Here is a 22334-nt window from a genome sequence, read left to right as displayed (position 1 = left end):
CCAAAACAGGGCTCGACTTGATAGAGATGGAATTCAAAAACCAGCGTGTGTGTGTGTGTGTGTGTGTGTGTGTGTGTGTGTGTGTGTGAGGCTTTCATTTAGACTGGAAAGAGGGGATGAGAGGAAATGGATGAGGCGCTGACAGAGAGATGACAGAGATACGGCGAGATCTCCCCCTCCCCCCCCCCCCCCTTTTCCAAAGATGCACTTGAGATCTCGAAGGCTCGGGCATGACGTAAATGGAAGCGACGTGAGAATCACTCCAAACTGTAGGACTGTGAGAAGACGGGGGGGGGGGGGGGGCGAAAAGAGAAAGAAAGACAGTGACAAATGAAAGAGAAGATTTGCTGACTGAAGAGGAGACAAAGCGATGTCAGATTGCATTTTGCTGCTCAGAGCATTGAAAAAAATTTGGTAAGATAGCGTTTCAGGCACAGCAGTGATTGATTATGATGATGAAAAGGCAATGGAATTGATAATGAACCGCAATGGTAATGATTGAAAGCTGATGAGGGGATTCATATTTATCACAATGCTCTTGTTCAGTGTGATCACTAGTGATTATGATGCGAATGCAGTCTGTCATAGAAAAGGCCCACGAGTTTTTGGCTCTTCCACATAAGATTCCCTTTCTTTAGCTAATTAGATTGATGGGTCGGTTGCTTTGTGCGCCGAGCAACTCCATTCAGAGCGAATAAAGCCTACGTCACACAATAGTGGGTAAAAGAAGAACAAAAGTGAGAATAGTGAGAGGCACATTTTAAATGCTTCAAGGCATTTTTCATCTGCTGTGTACAGGCATTGTAACTTTTATCCATTTATCCGCCCATGCAACAGCACCGCTCAGCTCAGCCTAACTCGCCCCTCCAAGTCGGCAGAAAATTGCCTTGACTGTAGAAGAATCTGTGTAAGCCTGACTGTATGTTCTGTTTTTCTCTCTCTCTCCTTCTTCTCTCATCTCGTCCCTACACTCTACTCCAGGTTTCTAATGACTTTCACCTTTGTTCATGCTCTCCTCGTTCTCCCCTCGTTTCTCTGTTTCATGTGCCACTTTTCTCATCTGGCCTTCCTCCTATATGGCTCATAGGGTGGGGGTCCTAATCGTTCTGTCCATGAACTAACCAATCCTTCACTTCTCCCATTATTTCTTCATTTCCTCCAGCCATACTCTATCTTCCTGTACCCTCTTTACTCATCCTCTCCTCTCCTCTCCTTTCCTCCTCTCCTCTCCTCTCCTCTCCTCTCCTCTTCTTATCTCTCCTTTCCTCCTCTCCTCTCCTCCCCTCCTCCCCTCCTCCTCTCCTCCTCCTCCCCCTGTCATGTCTGTATCGTCTGTGTCCGTGAGGAACCCGCCCCAGCGCCGGCGCTCCATGGGTCCCGTCTCCCCCAAACGCATCTACAGGAACCTGTCCGTCCGACTGAGGGGCGGAGAGTCGTCTGTTGCCGGGGAAACGGACACGCCCAAACACCCGAGCAAGTCCGCACCCGCGGTAAGACATTTCGGTGTGGTTTTGGGGGAGTTTTGGTCACGCTGACAGGCCTGCCGGCCCTCTGGTTGGGTGTCCGCATGGTTGGAATTATGAGATCTTTCCTTCACATTATATCCTCACCCTGTGTCACTATGAATTTATTATCCCAGTGTGGACTGCTGCGGATTAGGCTTTGATTTATGGTTTGATTTATGTGTCCAACATTACTGGCTCGTCCACTGTCTGACTCTTTGTACAGAAAGTCCCTCTCCTCTACTTCATAAAATAAATCTTTCAATATGAACCCTCTTCCTCCCTCTCTCTCTCTCTCTGTTCCCCCCACCCCCCACCCCCCATCAGTACAAGACCCTGTGGGAGGCAGTGGAAAATGAGGACACTTTGGCTGTACAAAGCCTGCTGTCCAGGGACCGCACCAACTGTGGAGGAGGAGGAGGCGCGTGGGAGCGAGGAGAGCGGAAAGAGAAGGACTGGGAGAGAGACAGGGAGAAGGGGGTGAACCGGGTGAGCGATCAGGGCCTGGTCCCCCTGGACGTGGCTGCCCTTACCCACAATTCTCCTCTTCTCCATGTGTTGACAAAGGCTGGAGCCAGACACAACCCTGTTTGTGAGTCTGAAGTCTTTGAATAAGGCTGCGTGTGAAGTGTAAAAATAAAAGAGATTGAGAGAGAATGATGGATTAATCTCCTTGGCTCTTGAAGTTGTGTTGCGCAAAATGTCTAAAACAAGCAGTCTGAAATGGATTTGTACGTTTCCACAAAAGTTGTATTTAGTTCTTAAAAGTTGATTCTAATAGGAGTGGATGGCTTTAAAATGCTGCTGTGTGGATCTCCTTTATCTCTTCGTAAATAATGCAATGCAAATCCCACTCGGATTCTTTCCATTTCTCTCTCTCTCCCTCTCTCTCTCTCTCTCTCTCTCTCTCTCTCTCTACCGTATTTCCTCTCAGTGTGCCGACCGGCAGAGTGGGCATTGAAGCTGGATGCTCTGGTGGCGCTGGCAGGCAAACGGGTGGAGGAGAGGAAGGAGGAGCTGTTGAGGAAGGCGGGGGCGGGGCCTCAGGCACAGGCCGACGCCCAGAGACAAGTCCGCCTCTGGAGCCTCAGGCAGCAGCTGTACTGCAGGATGAGGGAGAACTTCCACAACACAGGTCAGTGGTCATGTGTAGCATTTCTTAAAGCTGCAGTAAGCCATTTTTCTGACCACTAGAGGGCGACAGAAACCGCAGCACCTTTGTAAATAACACACAGCAAAGCCACTGCACTACGGAAGCCTACGAAGGATAAATGGTAGCAAGTTTACTAGTTTAACAACTTTACTCGCTCGCTTCATCAATTCTGCCATTACAAGACTTTTTTTCAGGAATGGGAGGGGGTGAGCGCCACTTTTAAACAGCTAGGGAGGAGCCAAGCTAGTTTTTTAAAAAAGAAAAGCTACTGAATGGGAGGAGCTTCGTTCCGGAGCGGAATTTGACAACAAGCTTTAGAAAAGAGGTGAAAACAGCAACACAGCTTGCCCACTTGTGTAGATATTGGTTTATATCATTATGTCTCAATGAAATCTCCACATAGCACCCAGTAGTTTCAGGATTGGTTATAAGGTCTGATATAGCAGATAGGTCACAGGCCTGTTTCTTTACAGTGCCCACATGGTAAGAATACTCTTATTCTTGTATTCTTTTCTGTCCTCTGCCCACCACCTCAAACTCAGTCTCAACAAGACTGAGCTGCTTTTTTTGCCTGGAAAATCCTGTCTTCTACAAAACCTCTCCATCAGTAATGACAAGACCACAGTGACGCCTGCTCAGCCTGCAGAGAATATTGGTGTGACTCCAGACAGCTGACTGTCATGCGAGGCCCACATTCTCGTCACAACCAGATCCTGCAGTTTTGCACTCTTCAAAATCTGTCAAATCAGATCCTTCCTCACCAGAGATTCAGCCCACCTCCCTGCTCAGGCTTTAGTCATTTCTCCTCCGGACTGCTAGCCCAAAACACTCCCAAAACACTCCCTCCAGCCCCTCCGTCCTCAACCTTTCCAAATTCGCCCATGTCACTCTCCGCCTACACTCCCCCCATCTGGCTGCCTGTGGGTGCTCATATCAAATTCTGCCGTTACTGGCCTTTTGGCTCTCCTTCTCCTGGTCATCGCTCCATTCGGTGTCAACTCTTCTCCCTCCTGGATCCCCAGTGGTGGAATGACCTTCCCACTCCAGTCAGAACAGCAAAGTCACTCCCCTTCTTCTGTCGTAGGCAGCAAACTTATCTTTTCGAGAAGCACCTCATGTCGCTGAGTGATGTCCCCTCTGTACCCATGTCACTGATTGATGTCCCCTCTGTACTCACTCAACTTGCCCTCTGAAAAATTCCCCCTCTCCTTACCTCTCATTCTATTTCTTTTCCTGGCACCTCTCCCTTCCATGATTTTTCTGTGGTCACAGCAGTATTGTAACTGACTTTTTCTCACCTGTTTTTTTGGGTGCTTCTAACTTTTCTGTTCAGCGAAAGTCTCTCTGGATAAGAGTGTCAGCTAAATGCTTAAAATGTGAAACATAAATGTATGTTTTAGTCCTGGGGCTTAAGACAGGACTTAATCTATTCACTTTGGGTCACAGCCCAGGCTGAGAAGGCTGTAAAACCTCTTGGGCTAGAATCAATGAAGAGAAAACGAGACTAACGTTCGATCACACTGCACAAATTCATCGTTCATGGTGCCAGCGCCGAGGTTACTAATGTAATAATAATATTGTGATACTTTATTGATCCTTGTAGGGAAACTGTCTTTTCAGTCGCTCCCCCCCTCCACAGGCAGGTCAGAGCTACAGAACAGCAACCCTGGAGCTGGTAGACATTCAGTGTTTTGGGTGGATATGGACTTTAACCCAGGACCTCTGGTCAATGGGAAGTGACTCTAACCGCTACCAGCCAACCTGCCGCCCAGGTTGGGTCGGTTGGTTAGGTTTAGAGCTAAGGTTAGGTTTTTGTCAGTGCCCAAGAGTAACTTCTTTTAACCTGTATAGTATTTATCCAGGGAAAGTCGACAGCTCTCTCTCTTTTCCAGCGATGCCCTGTGCGGTTTTGCCTCACTATCCATATTCAATGTCAATTTTTCTGTAAAGCTCATGTAAGTGCTCATCTTGAACCTTTGTCCATATTTCCCCCAGATCTCCCTGGCCAGCCCAGTCTTGTGTCCATACTGGTGACCAGCACCTCCTCTCTGTTTGTGGCGATCAAAGAGACCGACAGCGGCACCACAGGGCTAATCACTCGCTACAGAGGTGGGCGGTGTATGAAAAGACTTTTAATACATAATGGACTGGTGGAAGAATGGAAGGATGGAGAGGGGGGTGAATGAATGGATGGGTTAAAGGCGGGTGTGATGGAAATGTGGATGGAGGCATGATGGATGAATGAATTAATGAATTAATGGAAGGAAAGATTAACAATAATTTATTGCTTCGGTAGAAATATGTCTCATACATCAATTGTGCTGGCAGGTTTAAAATCCCCTATTTTTATTTGACTTTACTTGCCACTTTGCTTCACACTGCTCACAGCTGCACAAATGTCATATTTCACAGCCAAAGACAGATTAAGCAGAGGTACACTGAGTTCCAGAAAGTGTAAACACACCAAATCCTTAGTTCTCTCTGCTGGGTTTTGAGCAAAGCCAGACAATAATCTGTCAGTGGGATCGTCTTCTGTTCACAGTGGAGTGGAGCACCTCCGCCAGCTTCAAACGCATCCTCGGCTCAGCCCAAGTTACTGACACCAAGAGCCCTTCCCACAGCATCACAGGGCTCACAAATGTAAGACACACACCTGCACACGCCATTGTAAACAAACACACACACACACACAGGTACATACACACACACAAAGGAGAGCATGGAGCAACTAAGCACATGGAAGCAAACACCTAACAGGACATACACATGTAGAAACATCCGCAGATATCAACCGCTAACACAGACACACACATACTCACAGACACACACACACACACACACACACACACACAACTCACACACTATTTGTCCCTCGCCCCATCATCTTCTGCACTGAGCCACTTCCCACAGGAAAACACTCAGCCTGTTGAACTGTTTCATTTAACCAGATGAATTAATAATGAGGGCTGTATGTGATTCCTTTGCTCTGGAATGGGGCTGTTCATAAGGTTAATGCGTGGTGATAATGTGGCGGTGTGATGCTTCTCCAAACGCAGGGAGTGCATTACTTTGTGAGGGTGAGCGCCTACAACGTGAAGGGATGGGGCCCGCCGCAGTGCTCTACTCCAGTCAGTGCTGCCCCCTCCAGTGAGTATGCCGAACTGCAAGCTCTGATGAATGTAGACTCATCTCCAGGATGCTCCATTCTTTCTCTCCCTGTCCCCGTGTAACGAAATGACTCGGGTGACTTAGACCTCGATGTGAAAGAAGCGAAATCCACTCATGGCTTGTCGATTAGTGAATTATTAAAACGTGGAGAATTAAAGAGTGTCTTTGTGGCTCAATGGGCCGTGTTCTCATGCCATTGTGACTTTGAATTTGCCTCATAATCTTTGTTGCGTGTCCATTCCTTCTTTCTCCCTCCAATCTTTGATGCCATTCTCTATGTTAAAGGGTCCAATAACGCAAAAATGTCATATAATGATTAGAAAAATGGAGAACAAAGGCAAACATATAATCAGAATATAACCATAGATACAAATATTCAGCTATTGGTGTTGAACTTTCAGTAGGATAGTACAATGAAATTAGATTTAGAGATTAGAGCTAGATTTAAATAACAAGGAGACCGAGTTTTAACAGCTCAGAATGATTCAGCACTGAAACTTTCAGAGTCACGGCACACAGATGGTTTCTCATGCAGCCGTTCTTGCCTGCTAATCACCAGGATGGGGAACTGCAGCACTCAGGACTCGCCTGGAAATGAGATCTTGATGTCTGAATGATTTTCTCTAATTAGATAAAAAAAAAAAAAAAAAAAAGGCAAGTGACGCAGTGTTTTTCTCCCCGTTCTTTCTGCAGGTTGGAGAGAGTGCATCGGTGTGAAGTCGCAGTTAAGGAACCAGGAGGGCCTAGTGAGGAAACTGCTGGAGCAGACCAGGGAACCACATTACAGGGGATACTGCATAGGTAACACATTCACTAGTTTTGCTTGCCGATTAAAAGAGATTCTGACTCTGAAATAAGTGCTTTGACAATTTGACAGAAAACATAATGAACATGAAGTAGCCTAAAAACATGCAAATTGACTTTACTGTATGTGAGACATAAAGATGCTCTCTTCACAACAGCTACGTTATGTAAGATTGATATGGCATTGCTCCTTGCACCAAAGACCCATAGATTTTATTCATACTTTGCTCTATTTTATATCACCGGCATGTACTGTATGTATCATCTCTGTTCATAATAGAGAAAACAGTTTCACCAAATTCACCTAGTCAAATATCCTGTGCATGCACGGTGGATCTACTTTGGCAGATGAAGCGATTCTCATCCTGTCTGATCCTCCTCTCTTCCGCTCCACAGAGAGCTCTAAGCCCCAGAGCCCAAGCAAGCGTCTGTCTGTGTCTCGAGGCATCAAACAACTGTTCCAGTCAGCCACCAAGTTTGTTCGTCTCCTACAGAGGTAGCGCTCCATCTGTCTTACCTGTCCCACCGTGCCTCCGGGGTGTGGGGAGTACCGGATTAAATGCGATGTGATTACAGCAGTTAAGAGTACAAACAATTCCTAACTCTTATCTGTTACGGTTATTGAAAAAGAACAGCAGTCACATTAAAGCTGCAGTAGCCTCGAGGTTAGGGGAAGCGTTCAGATCGAATGCTTCCCGCTGCCCCATCCGCTCCAGTAGACCACAATAGAGAGCAGTGGTTATTCTGGGAAGCTCCTGGGTGGGAATGTGTGTAACTGAATGAATGTGAAGCACGGTGTTGCCATAAATTAGTCACACAGCCATTTGAAGGGGAAAATACTTCTTGATTATAGACACAAACATCATTTACGCCATTTGAAATAAGGGTTAATCATTATTTTAAGTCGGCAGTGATAACAGCACCATTTAAACAGTTAATAAAATGGAAAAACTTGTTTCATACTACACAATAATGCATTGTCAATACATTGATTTCATCTGTATTTTCTGTTTATTTTGTCCCTCTGAATTTCCTTAGAGGTGTGTACCTGGCAACTGTGTTCTACCACAAGGAAAACATCCTGGTGACAGCAGAAGATCAACTCCCATTGGTGGAGATCCAGTGCTGCTCCACCTCCATCACCCAGGACTTCCTTTGGTTTGCCAAGGTTAACTGCCAATCAAACATATATGTTAATATACAGATATTGACATACTATCTGATTTGGTTCATATATGCTGTTGATACCCTGTAAATTCACTTTGAATTCAGTCAATATAGGCAGTGAATTTTCTTCATAATCAAACATCTAGAAATGTTTTGTTATTTTATATATCCAGTCTATAAAGAAAATATTCATAATGAAGGCTGTATGACTCATATGTGCATTGCAGTTTCACATTATGGCCTGTTTCCCTGTAGTTGTCCTGTGCGTGGCAACAGGTGCCGTGGCTCCAGCAGGCCCTCTGCTCCGCTCACTCCTCTTCCTCCTCCCTCCTCCAGAACAGACACAACATTTTAAGAGCTGTTTCCCAGCTGCAGGTAGGAAGTTAAGCAGCTTACTCTTCATGATAGAAAGCGTCAGAATGGGTTAATTACTTTTTTAATTACCTCTTTACATCTCTTCTTCCTCCAACTCTTCTCACCACCACTCCACCCGCCCCCACCCTTGTCAGGCTGCCTGCCTGTTTCCTCCACTCTGTGTCTTTCATTGCATTACTGTAATCCCTAATATCCTCATGTTTATTCATTCTCTTGTTTCTATTTTACCTTTCCCCCCCTTCCTCTGCCTCCAGTCGTCCCTGGGGACAGTGGACCTGGGCCAGGTGTACTATGAGCCTCTGAAGGACCGGCAGGGCAACGTCCTGCTAGTGACTGTGAAGAACTGCCCCAACCCTCCCAGGTTAGAACTGAGAAAGTGTCTTTTGTTACGCTCTATTGATCCCTGTAGGAGAAATTGTGCATGCCGCCCCTCCACAGAGAGGTCAGAGCACAAGGCAGCACAGTGCCACTCTGCTGCCTACGATCATGTCCCATTGACTCACAATGAAGCAAACATGTTCAAAATCTAGCAGACTGAATTTGTCCACTCAGCTCCCATATGAGACAATGAACATCTACATATGCACCCTGATGCTTTCAGGAAATCCAGCCCGCTGCGGTTGGGCTGTTGGTTGTTGGTGTTATATGAATGAATCAAAGAGATTTTTCCACTGTGTGGCTGCTTTTCTCTTTTTCATTGAGTTTTCTGCTCCACTCCAAGTCCTCCTGACCCTCCGCTCCACTGGCTGCCCCTGGCCCGCCTGGAAAAGAACCGCAGCAGAACTCCTCTACTGCCAGAGCCCACTGCCATGGACACACTCACTGAGCAACTCAAGGTGAACCTGTGTGTGTGTGTGTGTGTGTGTGTGTTTGAGAGAGAGAGAGTAAGAGAGAGAGTGTGTGAGAGAGAGAAAGTCTAACACCATGGGCACACTTACTGAGCAGCAGCTATGTGCAACCGAATTGCATTTAGCACTGAGTGTATAGTGATTGAGTGTATTGAGTTTTCCCGACTTGTTTATCGAACCATGTTTTTCTCCCCTGTGCAACTCAAATAATCCTAAAATGCATTTGAATCAATTTAGCTAGCCCGACTAAAACAAAACGAGCTAACCAAATTAAAACAAAATGAGACACAGCAAATTAAATTCATTAAAACATTAGATTCCAGTAGCATCTCTCAAACTCTCTGTCTCTCTTTGTCTCCCTTCCCCAGGAGAAGTTGTCCTTCCACAGGCACAGCATCCAGTGGGCCCAGCCGGGTCTGTATGTGGGCATCCTGAAACTGTGCAGCTCTGTAGAGCAGATCAGGGTCCTGGTGCCCCAGAGGCTGCCCAACCTCCTCTGCCATACACGGGTCCGCCACAACCCTCATGTGTCCAGGTAACACAGTTTAATCCGGTGAAATACTTATATACTACTTTGTTTTCAGATTCAGCATACTTTTACAGTGTTTCAAACCTTGAGTGTTATCATAAAGGTCTCCGTTTTTATTTATTCTGTTTATTTACAACAATGGTAAAGTTTTGTTAATGGCCTAATGCATAGGCAGTCTGATTTGTGGTGACTGGGTCCTCCTTGTGTGACAGAGACGAGTGGGCGTGGCTACAGAGTCACGTTTTCACCACAGCCAATGGCAGTGCTCTGAACCTGTTGAGCGGTGAGGACGAGAGCTCGATGGAGAGCAGCGGGCTGGTGGAGTTCGTCAGGTCTCTGAGGGCAGCAGTCACTCATCTCCTGACAAAGCTCAACATCCCCCTCTACAGGGTAAAAACGGCTTCACACCATCGCCTCAGACTCTCCTATTCATTCATAACCAGTTATCAATAGCTAAAAAACTACTAGACTATTGAACCTGCTTTGTTAGTTTGTATTACTCTTTCTCTATCATTATGCTGGATGGCATTCTTACAGTCCAACATATGTAACAGACTTGCATTACATTACATTATCACACATTGCAAGATTGGTCTGCTGTACTACTATTTCTCTGCCTCTGGTAGGCGTATCAGTATGGTGTGTACACTCGCGAGCTGCTGCAGTTTGGAGACAAGGTGTCCATGCTGCTGCTGCTGCCTCCCAGTGAGGACTTCAGCTCCAGCTACTGGCCTCTGGTGGGGACCAAGGAGGCTGGCCTCACCATGCCCCTGCAGATCTTTGAGTTGGGTAAGTCTGTAGGACTATAGTAGTACAACCTGGATCTGTTCTTTCCAAGCAGTTCCTCTTGGGCAAGCGTGTAAAAACTATAATTCATACAGCGTCCACACCTGTAAATTCAACAAGAAGAGGTGTAAAGAGGTAATTAAAAAAATTATTCACCCTTCGACAAACTGGGATTCTGGGAACTTAAATTTGTGAAGTTAGGATAAACTTCTTAGGATAATCTTATTTTACCAAGAATTGTATGGCATCCCCAGAGTCCTTCGAAGTTGAAAACATTAGCACCACATGAGAACAGGATGAAAGGAGTCTCCTTGCGTATGAAACAGCACATTTCATTAAGTATGCCATACATGTCGTAAAGATCAATAAACATGCTCATTTTCAAAAGAATAAAAGAACAGAATGTTAAAAACAAACAAACAAACAAACAAACCCTAATCCGTGTAATGCATTCCGACCAAGCATCGGCAGATTGGTTGGAAAACGAACCGTGCATAAGCCACGCAGAGGTTTCTGATCTTTTGGTCTTTTGAAGATTATTTTTTCTTGTCTACTTAGGCCTTTGATCTTCCTTTTCATCCGCATGTTACGATTTGTTTTTGTTCTCGTATCTATCGCTCCCTTTGACCCATCTTGACAATTCCCTCGCTCAAGGTGTGATAAAGTGTGCTAATGAGTTCTGAGGCAGAGGGTTTTTCTCTTAGCTTTGAGGCACGCTAATTTTGTCTTTCCTCTCGACCTTGGCTCGCCGTGCACCAGTTCACTTCTGGACGTACGAGCGAGACTTCCTGTACCAGTACTGCCAGGCCTGGGTGAGGCTGGAGCTGGACACTCACCTGGCCCAGCAGGCTCTGCGGGAGGCCTTGGATGCCAAGGAGGTGCAGGAGGCCCAAGAGCGCCTGAACCACGTCAGCCAGCTGTCACAGGTAAGATCATGAAAGCAGTCAAGAAGGCGGAGTATTTAAGAGGAGAGCTTGTGGCACAATTAGAGATCGTCGCTCCACCTGGTCTTCTCCCTTCTGGTTCTCCGATGGTGGAATGGCATTCCTACTTCAGTCAGAATAGCAGAGTCACTCCCCATATTCCGTTATTGGCTGAAAACTCTCATCACCTTCTCCCTACTGAATCTTTCCCCTCTCCTCTACTCACTCTAACTGCAATTAAAAAATCCCCTCTATCTTTCTCCTTAACTCTTATGTTGCTTCTTTTCCTAGTACTTCTCTCTTGCATGATCATTATATGGTCACAGGAATATTGTCAGAGCACTATAACTCTGACCTTTACTCTACTGTTGCACCCATTGTAAGTCTCTCTGGATAGGAGCATCAGCTAGATGCCTAAAATGTAAGATGTAACAGCCTCATGGGTAAGGACAGGAAATCAATATGAAAGGTAAACATAATGAATTGCATAAAAACCTACCCACAGAGATTCAAGTTCCATTGCATTGTATTGATACATTGCACTAAGCTGATCCAAAAGAGTGTGAAAACTCAAAAGATGTGACCTTTAAAGACCAACCACTAGGAGAACGTTTGTTTTAGCTTTAAATCATTTTGCCATGTTGCCTCTATACACATTATAAATCCTGTTTCCCTGTGCCTTTAGCGCCTCGATGTGGTGTGGCGGGACTCCCGCTGGATTATGGACTGTCTACAGTGTGTTCGATCCAAGCAGTGGGTGGGGGCGGTGCCGCTTGGCCTGGTGATGGGAGGAGATCCACCTCCGCGTCCTGATGGTGAGGAAGAGGAGGAGAGTCTGACTGCCAGACTGACGTGGCCCCATCGGCTGCAAGCACAGAGAGCCGTTGCAGGTACGATGATGATGTGGGTGTAGATGTACATGTCTCACTTTAGACCTATTAAGCTTTTAATTCTTACCATTATACAGCTGAATAGACAGCCAAATATAAAATAAAATAAAATAAAAATATGTAAAAGAGTAGATTTCACTCTCCAGTGATCTAAAAGTAATTTTTTTTGATCTACCACTGATATATACTGTATATAAAGAATGAAATCTACAAGCAGGGAACTTTTTTGTCTAACTCTCCCCTCTCTGTGTCTATCTCTGCCACGAGAAACTGCATTATCCCTGTTCTACTCTCTCAAGGCCTATTCAAGTTTGTGTTCCACATTCAGAAGAACTGCTACTGTACCAAGGAACACTGAGCAACGTATTTTAAGATAAAGATTCTAACTTCTCCTTTTCAACTTCTTTTTTTCTGTCTCCCCTTTCCCTTTCAGAGAGCTTAGTCAGCGTGACTCCGACAAATGTGGTCAGTGTGGAGGTTTCCGCTCCAGCAGGTGTCCTGGTCGCCCCTGAAGAGGGCGATATCGTGTTGATGGAAGGCGTAGCTAAGGGAGGCTACCCTGTCGACATCACCGCCCAGTCCACTGTGGACTTGACCACCATTGGCCAATCAGAATTGGGATGCGAATGCACTTCAATCCTATCAGGAATGGAGCCTGCCACCGTTGGCCAACTGGAAGTGGGATATGACGGTATGGTTGTGCAGGAGACCTACAGCGGGGAACAGGAATTTCCTCCCAGCATCAGCGAGGTGATCCGGCCAATGGAGATGGCAGAGTTGGTAGACATCTTGCCCACACTGAGCCTTATAGAGGAGGAGACTCCAAGTGACCCAAAGACACCATCAGTAATGGAGATGCTAGAGAGCTTTGGGCTGGGGATTGGTGAAAACAGCACTTTCTTCGATTTAGGGAAATCAGACTTGATCAATGGAGCCGAGAGTCTGCCACACTCCAACAGCCATTGTAGCGACAGCGGCACCTTGATGCCAGAGCTCGATCTGGGAGAGAGACTCTGTGAGAATATGGTTTTACTGGGTCAAGACACACCTGCCCCTGTTAACATGGTGAGTGCCACTGCTACCGTCATGCCTGCTGTGCACTGGGACTTACCTCCAGAAGATGCAGAGACGCAGGTTCCCAACAAGTGTTTTCCAGTGAGAAACCAGGTGGAGTGGGTCAGACCCTCTCACAGTTCATCCTGATATCTTCTCAAGTCCTAGCCTACTTCTAACTTGTGTGTTCTTAGCCAACTTAAATGTCAAATTAAAAGGAACCTGTAGGCTGCAGTGGACTGCTACCCATCCTTGGCTCAGGAGTGACATCGCCCCTGACACCTGACTACAGATAAGTGTCACACTGCCAAATCTAACATTAACCATTAGTGGAGAAAATTCAAACTGACAACTGACAACAGATCGGTATCTACTGCAGGGGCAATTTCACCCACCTCAAGATCACAGGCAATCTAATGATGGACATGGGAAATGAAAAAAACATCAAAAACAGACTGATTTCTTTCCTTTGCGCATTTCTGGGGCTGCAGTTAATCTTTTCCATGATCTGGGGTTCAGTGCATTAGAGTATCTTGTGTGGAAAACCTCAGCTAGAGTAGCAGGTCTTATGACTTGAAAATCCACTAGTCACTACAGTACAAAGCTATAGGGAACGTTTCAATTTATCTTTGGGAACTATTAAGGAACTCTTTAAATGTATAGATCACCTCCGGTATATCAAGATAGTTTTCTGCATGCAAGCATTTGCTTTGCAGTCTTTGCAAGGCTATTATACGTATATAAATTATATATCGCTTAATAGTTGTGGTTGTGTTTTGGTTTACTCTACCTGTGTGCACTTTTGACATTTAATACCAAAACAGTAGCTAGACTTATAATCCTGTTGATTGTGCAGTAATAGCCTATATCGGTGGCATGCTTAGGTGGGGGGGCAGGGTAGGTAACCAGTTTGCCAGTTTTGCTCTGGGTGCCCAAGCTCCACTTAAAATGTCCAAGGAATCTGATCACTTAATCAGCACAGTATCATTTTCCGATAAAAAAAAGACACCAGGAAATGTGGGGGTGGTAAGAAACCCAAAGTCAAAAAGGTCAACTTTCAGTTATGAAAAGGCAGGTAGAAGATCTAGATAGAAGATGACTTCCTCTTTAGGTTTTTTCACAAATGATCCTTCACCAAAAATGTCTATTTGCAGGCATTGTTTTAAAAATTGTTCAACAGTTTCATTTATTTGCCTGATGGAACTTGGTAGCATACTCAGCGATCCTGAACACATAAAACCATGGACAATTCATGAAATTTGGAATTTTGTATTCCAGGTCTGAAAAGGTTATGGAACATGTTATGTGTTTAAAAAGTTTTGGAAATGTTATGAAAATGTGTTCATATTTTTTGTTTTTTTTTGTTTTGTTTTCTCAACTGGTCAAGTGTTAAAATCAAGCTTGCCGATTGGTAGATCGAAATGTTTCTGAAGGAATCATAGCCCATAAGAAATGTCTTCATTACATAAGTCACACGTTATATCTTGACAGAACAAGACCTGGGACATTCACATCAACTTTTCATCAAAAATGGTAACATTTGAACATAGATGATGGCAAATTAGGGTCATATGAATTGCACAACGTATCATGGAATGGTGCTGGAGAGGTCATGGAATTTGAGTAGCAAATTGTGTAAGAATCCTGTTTACTCTCTGTCTTCAGACTCTGGTAATGGGCCTGAGTTGCCTAAACCTAAATCTACAGGTCTGATATCTGATGACAGAGTACTTGTGTGCCACAAACCTTAAACCTGTCATTTTCCTATTTACCTTTTTATTTTGTTACATCCTTATATAACTGCTGAGCTGGGGAAATGAAATGTTGTACTCAAGGCAACTGTTTTCATGAAATTATGATGTTTATTAAAATGCTGCACACTGTGTGCTCTCATAGATCAATAGAATAGAATAGAGTAGAATAGTTTTGCCTTTCACATCACAATGAATGAGATAGTCAATCTATAGCTGTTTTCACAAAACTTTCTTTGATAACGTATTTTGGGATTTCTTCCAAAACTCTTGCATAGGTACATAGTTGCATAATTATTAGGGAAATGTAATATTTGTTTGGTAAGGGGGATAGAATGAATACTTGAGTGAACATTAAGGTGCACAGTAAATCCACTTTTTGAGGCAAAAATCAACGTATGTCATCCTAGAATAGAATCCTGGTAAAGATCTTGGCATTGCCGATTAATACTGATGATTTTGAAAACTGATCAATTTGTCCTTTTTCAAAGACCTTCTGTGTTGTGGTTGTTGTATTCATGCAATTTATTTTGGGGCCAAACAACCTGAAGCCACCATGCTATACCAGACCCCACCCTGCCCAAACACACACACACACACACACACACACACACACACACACACACACACACACACACAATACCAGTGATAAACTTGGAATTATAAGGTTCTATCTAGGCAGAGTGCAGTTCTGAGATATTGAGCATGAAAGGTTTGACATACCAGCTGGCAAAACTTATGTTATGTACTTTCTATCTTAAATATTTAACACCAAAAGGTTCTTTGTAAAAAAAAACAATGATCATGAATATGTGGATAACTTAATTTTAATGAACTCAGATAGAACCTTAAATTTCCAAGCTCACAATCTGTCACATTGTTAGAGGGGTTGAGAAGTGCCAAAACTGATTTGGTTAAACACTTCATTAAAGACTTGTGAGGTTTTAACATAGGGCTTTTTGCATTCCATGTGTCATTTGTGTGTGTGGGCATTAGCATTTCCTGTTTTTCTTTGTTCTTTGTGTGCAAGAAGAGGAACAAAACCATGTGCATAACATTTTAGCACAAGACAGTGAAGTTACACTGGTCACTAAGGACAGACTGCGGGATTTCACAGTGGGAGTTCAGTAGATTGTCACATTTATGAAATCTCACCCTTATGACACAGAAACTCTCAACATGTTGGAGATTATCAAATGGAACAAAACTCTAATTTTAATATTTCTTTCTAATTCTAATGTTTTGGCAGTTTTGGAAGCCATTTTTTGCTCCTGCTTATTTGGGCTAGCTGTAGCTTGCATACAGTAGGTGTGATTTGTAGTGATTATGTTCTTTTCTTGATGGATATGCAGAGTGATGTATTAAAATTCTATTTAATGTAGTGCCAGTTCTGCCGAACATCAAGGAGTTACTAATTAGGAGATGACACAAGAATTTAGTTTGCTTTTTATTTATGACATTGACATGAAAGGATAGCAATGTGGATACAGTAATAATTAGCTATAGTAAATTACTGCCACTGGTGGGTCTGCCTCCGCTGGGTCTAAATGGTCATCTGATTGCACTCTGATGGGCAAGTCTTTGTGGACACACAGCCATCCTGTGACGGGCTAAGCTGTGGTTCAATCTGTGTGGCCATGCAGCCATCATACAATTGGCTAAACTGTGGTTCAACCTCCGCAGGCACACAACCATCATACCACAGGCTCAACTGTGGTTGGTCAACCTCTGTGGGCATGCAGCCATCATACGACTGGCTAAACTGTGGTGAGTAAGTCTCCGTGGACACACAGCTATCATAGGACTGGCTAAACTGTGGTTCAATTTCTGTGGACACACAATCATCATATGACTGGCGAAAGTGTGGTTGGTCAACCTCGGAAGGCACACAGCCATCATACGACTGGTTAAACTGTGTTGTGTCAATCTCCATGAGTCTACAGTCTTCATTTAAGGCGAGATTGGTCATTGGTGAATAGTTCCCAGCAGTGTACGCTTGTTGTGTGACGTGCCATGCAGCAAAACACTCAGTCAACTGGTCAGCTGGACAGATGTTGCCCCCTGCCAGCTGGTTGGTCACTGGATTTGACACAATGCTGTCATTTACCTGATTAAAGGTCTGGCCTGTAAAGGAGCTGGTGTTTGCCTGGGGCAGGCAGAAGCTTGTAGTTGCTGTCTGCTTTACTCCTGACCGTTTCTCACAGGAGATTCTATTTTCCTCTGATTTCTCTGAGTAATCAACAGGAGACTCACCCTGAAAGGGAAGTTTGTCCTCAGTGGACGAGTCTAGATTATCCATTTCAGCACTTGAAGGCTACGTTTCCCAGAAAACTTCCCCCTCACCCCAGAGTATGAGGAGAGAAGGAGGCTTGGGGAGAAGCACCAGCTGTGGACACAAAAGCACACACTTATTTTGGTAAATTGAAAAATACTACAGTAAAGTCACATTTACTCCAAGTAAGTGTAAGTCTTCAAAGTTTGTCTAAAGTAATAATCAATATTATCTTATAATAAATACATTTAAAAAGATTGCTTGATTTAAGACAGTCTGTGTTCCTTAGTTTGGCTACAAAAAACAAAACAAATCTAAAAAATAGAAAACATTTTTATAGTTATCCATTAAAATGTACATACCTGGATGATAAAGAGCCAAATTGGACATGTAGTTTAGGGATCAAAGTATTTGAAGTTAGAAGGTAGAGTCACTATCATTCACGCAGAAAGTTGGATGTAGAATGAGAAACATTTCAGTGTCTCTTGAGTTCTGGAACATTTTGCTTTATGATGGAATCCGATGGCTGAGATCTTCATGCTTAGTGACATCACTCCAATATCCTATGGCAGGTTTGCCCACATATATACTATAACAAAATACAGAATAAAATGTGAAAAAATAAAAAAATAAAAAAATACACCCCTCTGGTTACCAAAAGAATTGCCAATGAAACCATTTCAAACTATGATGGACCTTCATTAAGGATCAGAATGTAAAGCACATACTGTATCTTCCACTGCAGTCAACACATAACACTTGCATATTGTGTGGCACCGTATTACATTCAAACACTTTCAAAACTGAACCGTACATGAGTTTGCTGTTTTGCTGTTTCAAATCGCATCATCCCAATGAAAGAGAAATATAACAGAAATTAGGAAAAGTGTAAACTATTAACATTTTTGTGGCACTTGCTATCCTTCAGCCTAAGTGAGTCCAAATTTGATCTTGTAGATGTTGTTTTTTTAGATTTATTTGGATTCCATATCTAAAATAAGTCACATCAGGGGCGCATTCAGGGCCAGTGTTCTCTCTCTTAATTTATTTGCTTAAATCCCATTTGGCAGCTTCTTTTTGGGTCTTGGAGTCAACCAGTTTTACTTTTGCTCCAATATCTTATGTATATGTGAGAGGCTTATTTAAAATGATTGCACTGTGAGAGATACAGTATATATTTTAAATTAATATAAAATATTTAGCAGGTGAATCTGTTTTGAGCATGTGCACTATATCGTTTGACCAAGCCGGAGTGAATGTCTGACTATGCAGATTCTTCACCAGCTCCTCCATTAAATATGGGGCAACAACTTCATTAATGACTCCATTGGGTTTTGACCTAGTTGAAGCGTACATCTCCTCAAATTTGGAGTCTGGAAAAATCACTTTAAAGAGAGAGTGCGGGCAGTCTGCAAACGCCAGAGGGATGTTGAGCTGGACCGTGTTCACAGCATGTCATGGGCCATCTTGACCATCTTCATCTTAATAGAAAAAAACGCTGTTTGGTTAATTAAGAGGAAAATATGGTTCAAAAGCTCTCTACATGTTCTCTCACATGTACCCTAATCACCTCAACATCCAGCTGGGAAATTCTCCCAATTTGTGGACTTGTGATGTACTTATCTAATTTCTTTTTCATCTGGACTTGTCTCCTTTCTTCCTCCTCCATCTCCCTCTCTTTCCTTCTCTTCATTACGGCTTCTCACCTCTCTTTCTCCCCTGTCTCTCCGCTCCTCCCTTCTCTCTCCTTTCAAAGTATTTCAGCAAGCTCATCTAGTCACAGAATTTGTTTCTTGTCCTGAGGCTTCAGAGCTTCTAGATGGCTTTTATATAAGGAGTTCATTAACAACCAACATGGGGGGTTAATGAACACATTTGCTTTCAATGTGCTAGAAGTTGGAAAATTTAAACACACACACAACAAAGGAATCACATGCAAACCAGTTACAAAAGCTGATGTTTTATTGAAATAAGAGCTGCTTGGTGGATCCCTGTGTGCTGAATTCACAAGTGGACCCTAATGACTTTTCCTGTATTTCATTACTAACATGAACAAAATACATAATCATTTTCAGTATAAGACTCCCACTGAATGCAACATTCATTGCTTTAGACGGAGAGTGAGATAGAAAGATCATCAGGTAGAGAGTGAGAGAGACAGGGACGCAGAGAGTGAAGTGTGATGTGATTGGTTATTTACAGGGCCAGTAGCTAGGTGTCCTCCATTAGCCTGCAGCCATATTGGATTTCTATCATGAGATATGTTTCTGAAGAAAATAATGAGGAAATTCGAGATAAGTCTGTAAATTTATCAGCATACTGCAAATTGCCCCTGAGAGAGACTTTGTACATCAGTGATGGCAAAAACACACAGTGTCAATCAAACCTGTAATCAAAGCTATAAATCAATGTGCAGTAAATATCCAATGCCTAAAGACAGTGTGGAAAGGTATGGAATTTCAAAATGTAAAATGTATAGGTTGTGTTTTTAATCGACTTAAATGTTGCACACATAAATGAAAAAAATATGCGTTTTATTGCTTTTGAATTTTCACATTTGAATTAACATTTGAATATTGTTAACCATAAAGTGCTGGATTTCTTTGAAAATTAAATGTCAAATGTTTTTTTTTTTATTAATATTTTAATATCAGTGTGCATACTGGTAGGCTACATGAAACTTTTAAATTTTCATTTTGATCCAAATAAATACATAGGTGGAAAAATGCTATTGTGTGACTGAATTCTCATTTTTAAATGTGGATAACATTTGTTAACTATATGCTTCCATACCACGCAGGCTGTTTTATTGTTTCATTTTAACCTTTTTTTTATTTTTTTTTATTTGATATTTTAACTTCTTAACCTTGAGATAGATTGTCTTATGGTAGTGCAAAAGTGCAAATAATTAATTTAAAATAACGAACTAGTGGTCACCATTCGTAAATTAAGATTTGTTTGTATAATGCCATGGAGTTAAATGCGTAGGGGTCGCAGTGCTGGACAGGAGCGCCCCTCTTCATCCGACACGACGAGCTGCAGCGGCACTGATGCGTCCTGTCTGCGGTCCGGTGGAAAGGGAATGAAAGATTTCGCAAAGGTGGGCAGAAGACCATTTCAACACAGCGAAGATACTGACAAAACGATACCATACGGCATCTTTGTCCTATAATTTCGGCTACTGAATAACCATTATATTATAAAACGTAGTTTCCCTGTTTGGAGGATGGCGTCATCGGAATGTGCCGCGTCAGCTGAAGGTATGTTGGCAACGGGACACTGAAAATTACACTGGCGGGCCCATACAGCGTTGTGTCCATCTACTGTAGTATCAAGGCTGAAACCAATCGATGTCATTGAATTTCATATAGGCTACCTAAGTCTTGCTAGTCGAGGCAGGAGTGCATTGGCATTTCCCAGCAGTCCACAGCTATGGAATCAAATCCCTCCTGAAATTGCTGAATTAAACAGTCTAGGCCTTGAAATATAGGCTAATTTAGCCCTAATGTGATTTTCCTTAAAATATGAGTGGACCCTAAAAAGATGTTCCTTATCGGCAAATTAAAATAGATTATTAGTAATATCGGCTACAATTATGCTAGATACTACTGCGACTACTGCTACTACTACTACTACAGGTACTACTACTACTACTACTACTACTACTACTACTACTACTACTACTACTACTACTACAGGTACTACTACTACTACTACTACAGGTACTACTACTACTACTACTACAGGTACTACTACTACTACTATAATATAGCCTACATGTATAACTGTATGGTGTATAACTATTGTACATGTATAACTGTATGGTGTCCCACAGTCTGTGAAGCATCACCTTCTACAGTGGAGCCCAGCACCTGTGACCCCCTGAGGATTGTCCTGGTGGGGAAGACGGGCACAGGCAGGAGCTCCTCGGGCAACACCATCCTGGGCCGGAACACCTTCCGGGTCGACGTCTCCCCCGGCTCCGTCACCACGCAGTGTGAGAGGCAGACCGGGACAGTAGACGGGCGAAGCATCTCTGTGATTGACACCCCGGGGTTCTTCAACACGCGCCTCTCCCCTCAGGAGGTGACGACAGAGGTGGGACGAAGCGTCGCCCTGTGCTCTCCGGGACCCCACGCCTTCTTGCTGACCCTCCGGCCCAGCAGGTTCACCCAGGAGGAGCGGGACGCCCTGCAGTGGATCAAGGCTACGTTCGGGCCTGGAGCCACCAGGTTCACCATGGTCCTGTTCACCTGGGGGGACCAGCTGCGGGGCAGACGCATCGAGGACTTCCTGGAGGAGAGCGATGAGCTGTCGGAGTTCGTCAGCAGCTGCCAGGGAGGGTGCCACGTCTTAGATAATAGTGACGGCCGTAGCGGACGGGACAAGACAACGGAGCGCTCGCAGCAGGTCGCGCAGCTCCTGGAGAAGGTAGACAAGATGGTGGCGGAGAACGGAGACGCTTGCTACAGCCATGAGATGTTCAAGGAAGCCGAGAGGGCCATCAGAGAGGCACAGGAGAGGATTCTGGGAGAAAGAGGAGACGAGGTCGCGTCCCTTCAGAAGGAGGCAGAGGAGAGCGAGGAGCGGGGCCCGGAGTTCGAGAGGAGGAGGAAGAGGGAAGAGGAGGAGAGGAGGCGGGAGGAGGAGGCTGCTAAGAAGAGCGGAGAGAAGCTTTTCTGGTGCGAGTTGGTGACTGCGCTCGGGAAGGGGGCAGCAGAGGGGGCGGGCATCATGGGGAAAGACAAAGGGAAAGGGAAGGCCGTGAAGAAGGTGAAGGTGGTGGAGAAGGCGGCCGCTCTGGCTGCCACACCGCTGTCAATCACTTCAGCTGCCAAAGTGGTGGGCGGGGCCGTGAGGGAAGGAAGCAAGGTCTTATACAAACACCGCAAGTCTCTACTACACTGAGGCATACTTGAGAGTGTGACTGTGTTCACTTAAGTTTTGACAATCAGGAAATAGGTATTTACTGGGGCCTGTGGTCTTTACACTTTTAAAGGTGAGGACGTGTAAAGTAGGATTGGTTCAATGATGACTCACTAACTGTGTTATTTCTCCAATGTACATCATACATTTGCCTGACTCCAATGGCAGTAGGAGGTACTAGGAATAA

At 44.1% G+C, this 22334-nt stretch overlaps 2 protein-coding genes across 2 annotated transcripts; both read left to right on the top strand.

The window, feature by feature from the left end:
• Window positions 1–1336: 1336 nt before the first annotated feature.
• On the top strand, window positions 1337–15898 carry LOC139913829 (ankyrin repeat and fibronectin type-III domain-containing protein 1). Its single transcript, XM_071901965.2, has 18 exons — window positions 1337–1490; window positions 1830–2094; window positions 2437–2637; window positions 4651–4764; window positions 5198–5295; window positions 5712–5802; window positions 6517–6624; window positions 7024–7123; window positions 7666–7795; window positions 8050–8169; window positions 8424–8530; window positions 8891–9005; window positions 9386–9552; window positions 9759–9936; window positions 10173–10335; window positions 11092–11258; window positions 11941–12145; window positions 12579–15898. The coding sequence occupies exons 1-18, from the start codon at window positions 1371–1373 to the stop codon at window positions 13346–13348; spliced, it is 3219 nt and encodes a 1072-aa protein (XP_071758066.2). The 5' UTR covers window positions 1337–1370; the 3' UTR covers window positions 13349–15898.
• Window positions 15899–20156: 4258 nt separating this feature from the next.
• Window positions 20157–22293, top strand: LOC139913853 (GTPase IMAP family member 9). Its single transcript, XM_071902001.2, has 2 exons — window positions 20157–20481; window positions 21057–22293. The coding sequence occupies exons 1-2, from the start codon at window positions 20448–20450 to the stop codon at window positions 22127–22129; spliced, it is 1107 nt and encodes a 368-aa protein (XP_071758102.1). The 5' UTR covers window positions 20157–20447; the 3' UTR covers window positions 22130–22293.
• Window positions 22294–22334: the final 41 nt, after the last annotated feature.

This window comes from Centroberyx gerrardi, chromosome 7 (genome assembly GCF_048128805.1).
Source record: "Centroberyx gerrardi isolate f3 chromosome 7, fCenGer3.hap1.cur.20231027, whole genome shotgun sequence".
In the NCBI taxonomy this organism is placed as follows: Eukaryota; Metazoa; Chordata; class Actinopteri; order Beryciformes; family Berycidae; genus Centroberyx; species Centroberyx gerrardi.
This window is presented reverse-complemented; position numbering and strand designations above follow the sequence as displayed.

Bases quoted from the DNA above. Each gene is read 5' to 3' on its own strand.
- LOC139913853 (XM_071902001.2), top strand. From the start codon at position 20,448: ATGGCGTCATCGGAATGTGCCGCGTCAGCTGAAG. The intron at 20,482-21,056 runs GTATGTTGGCAA...GGTGTCCCACAG, and splicing joins ATGTGCCGCGTCAGCTGAAG to TCTGTGAAGCATCACCTTCT.
- LOC139913829 (XM_071901965.2), top strand. From the start codon at position 1,371: ATGGGTCCCGTCTCCCCCAAACGCATCTACAGGAACCTGTCCGTCCGA. The intron at 9,006-9,385 runs GTGAACCTGTGT...TCCCTTCCCCAG, and splicing joins CACTCACTGAGCAACTCAAG to GAGAAGTTGTCCTTCCACAG. The intron at 12,146-12,578 runs GTACGATGATGA...TTTCCCTTTCAG, and splicing joins AGCACAGAGAGCCGTTGCAG to AGAGCTTAGTCAGCGTGACT.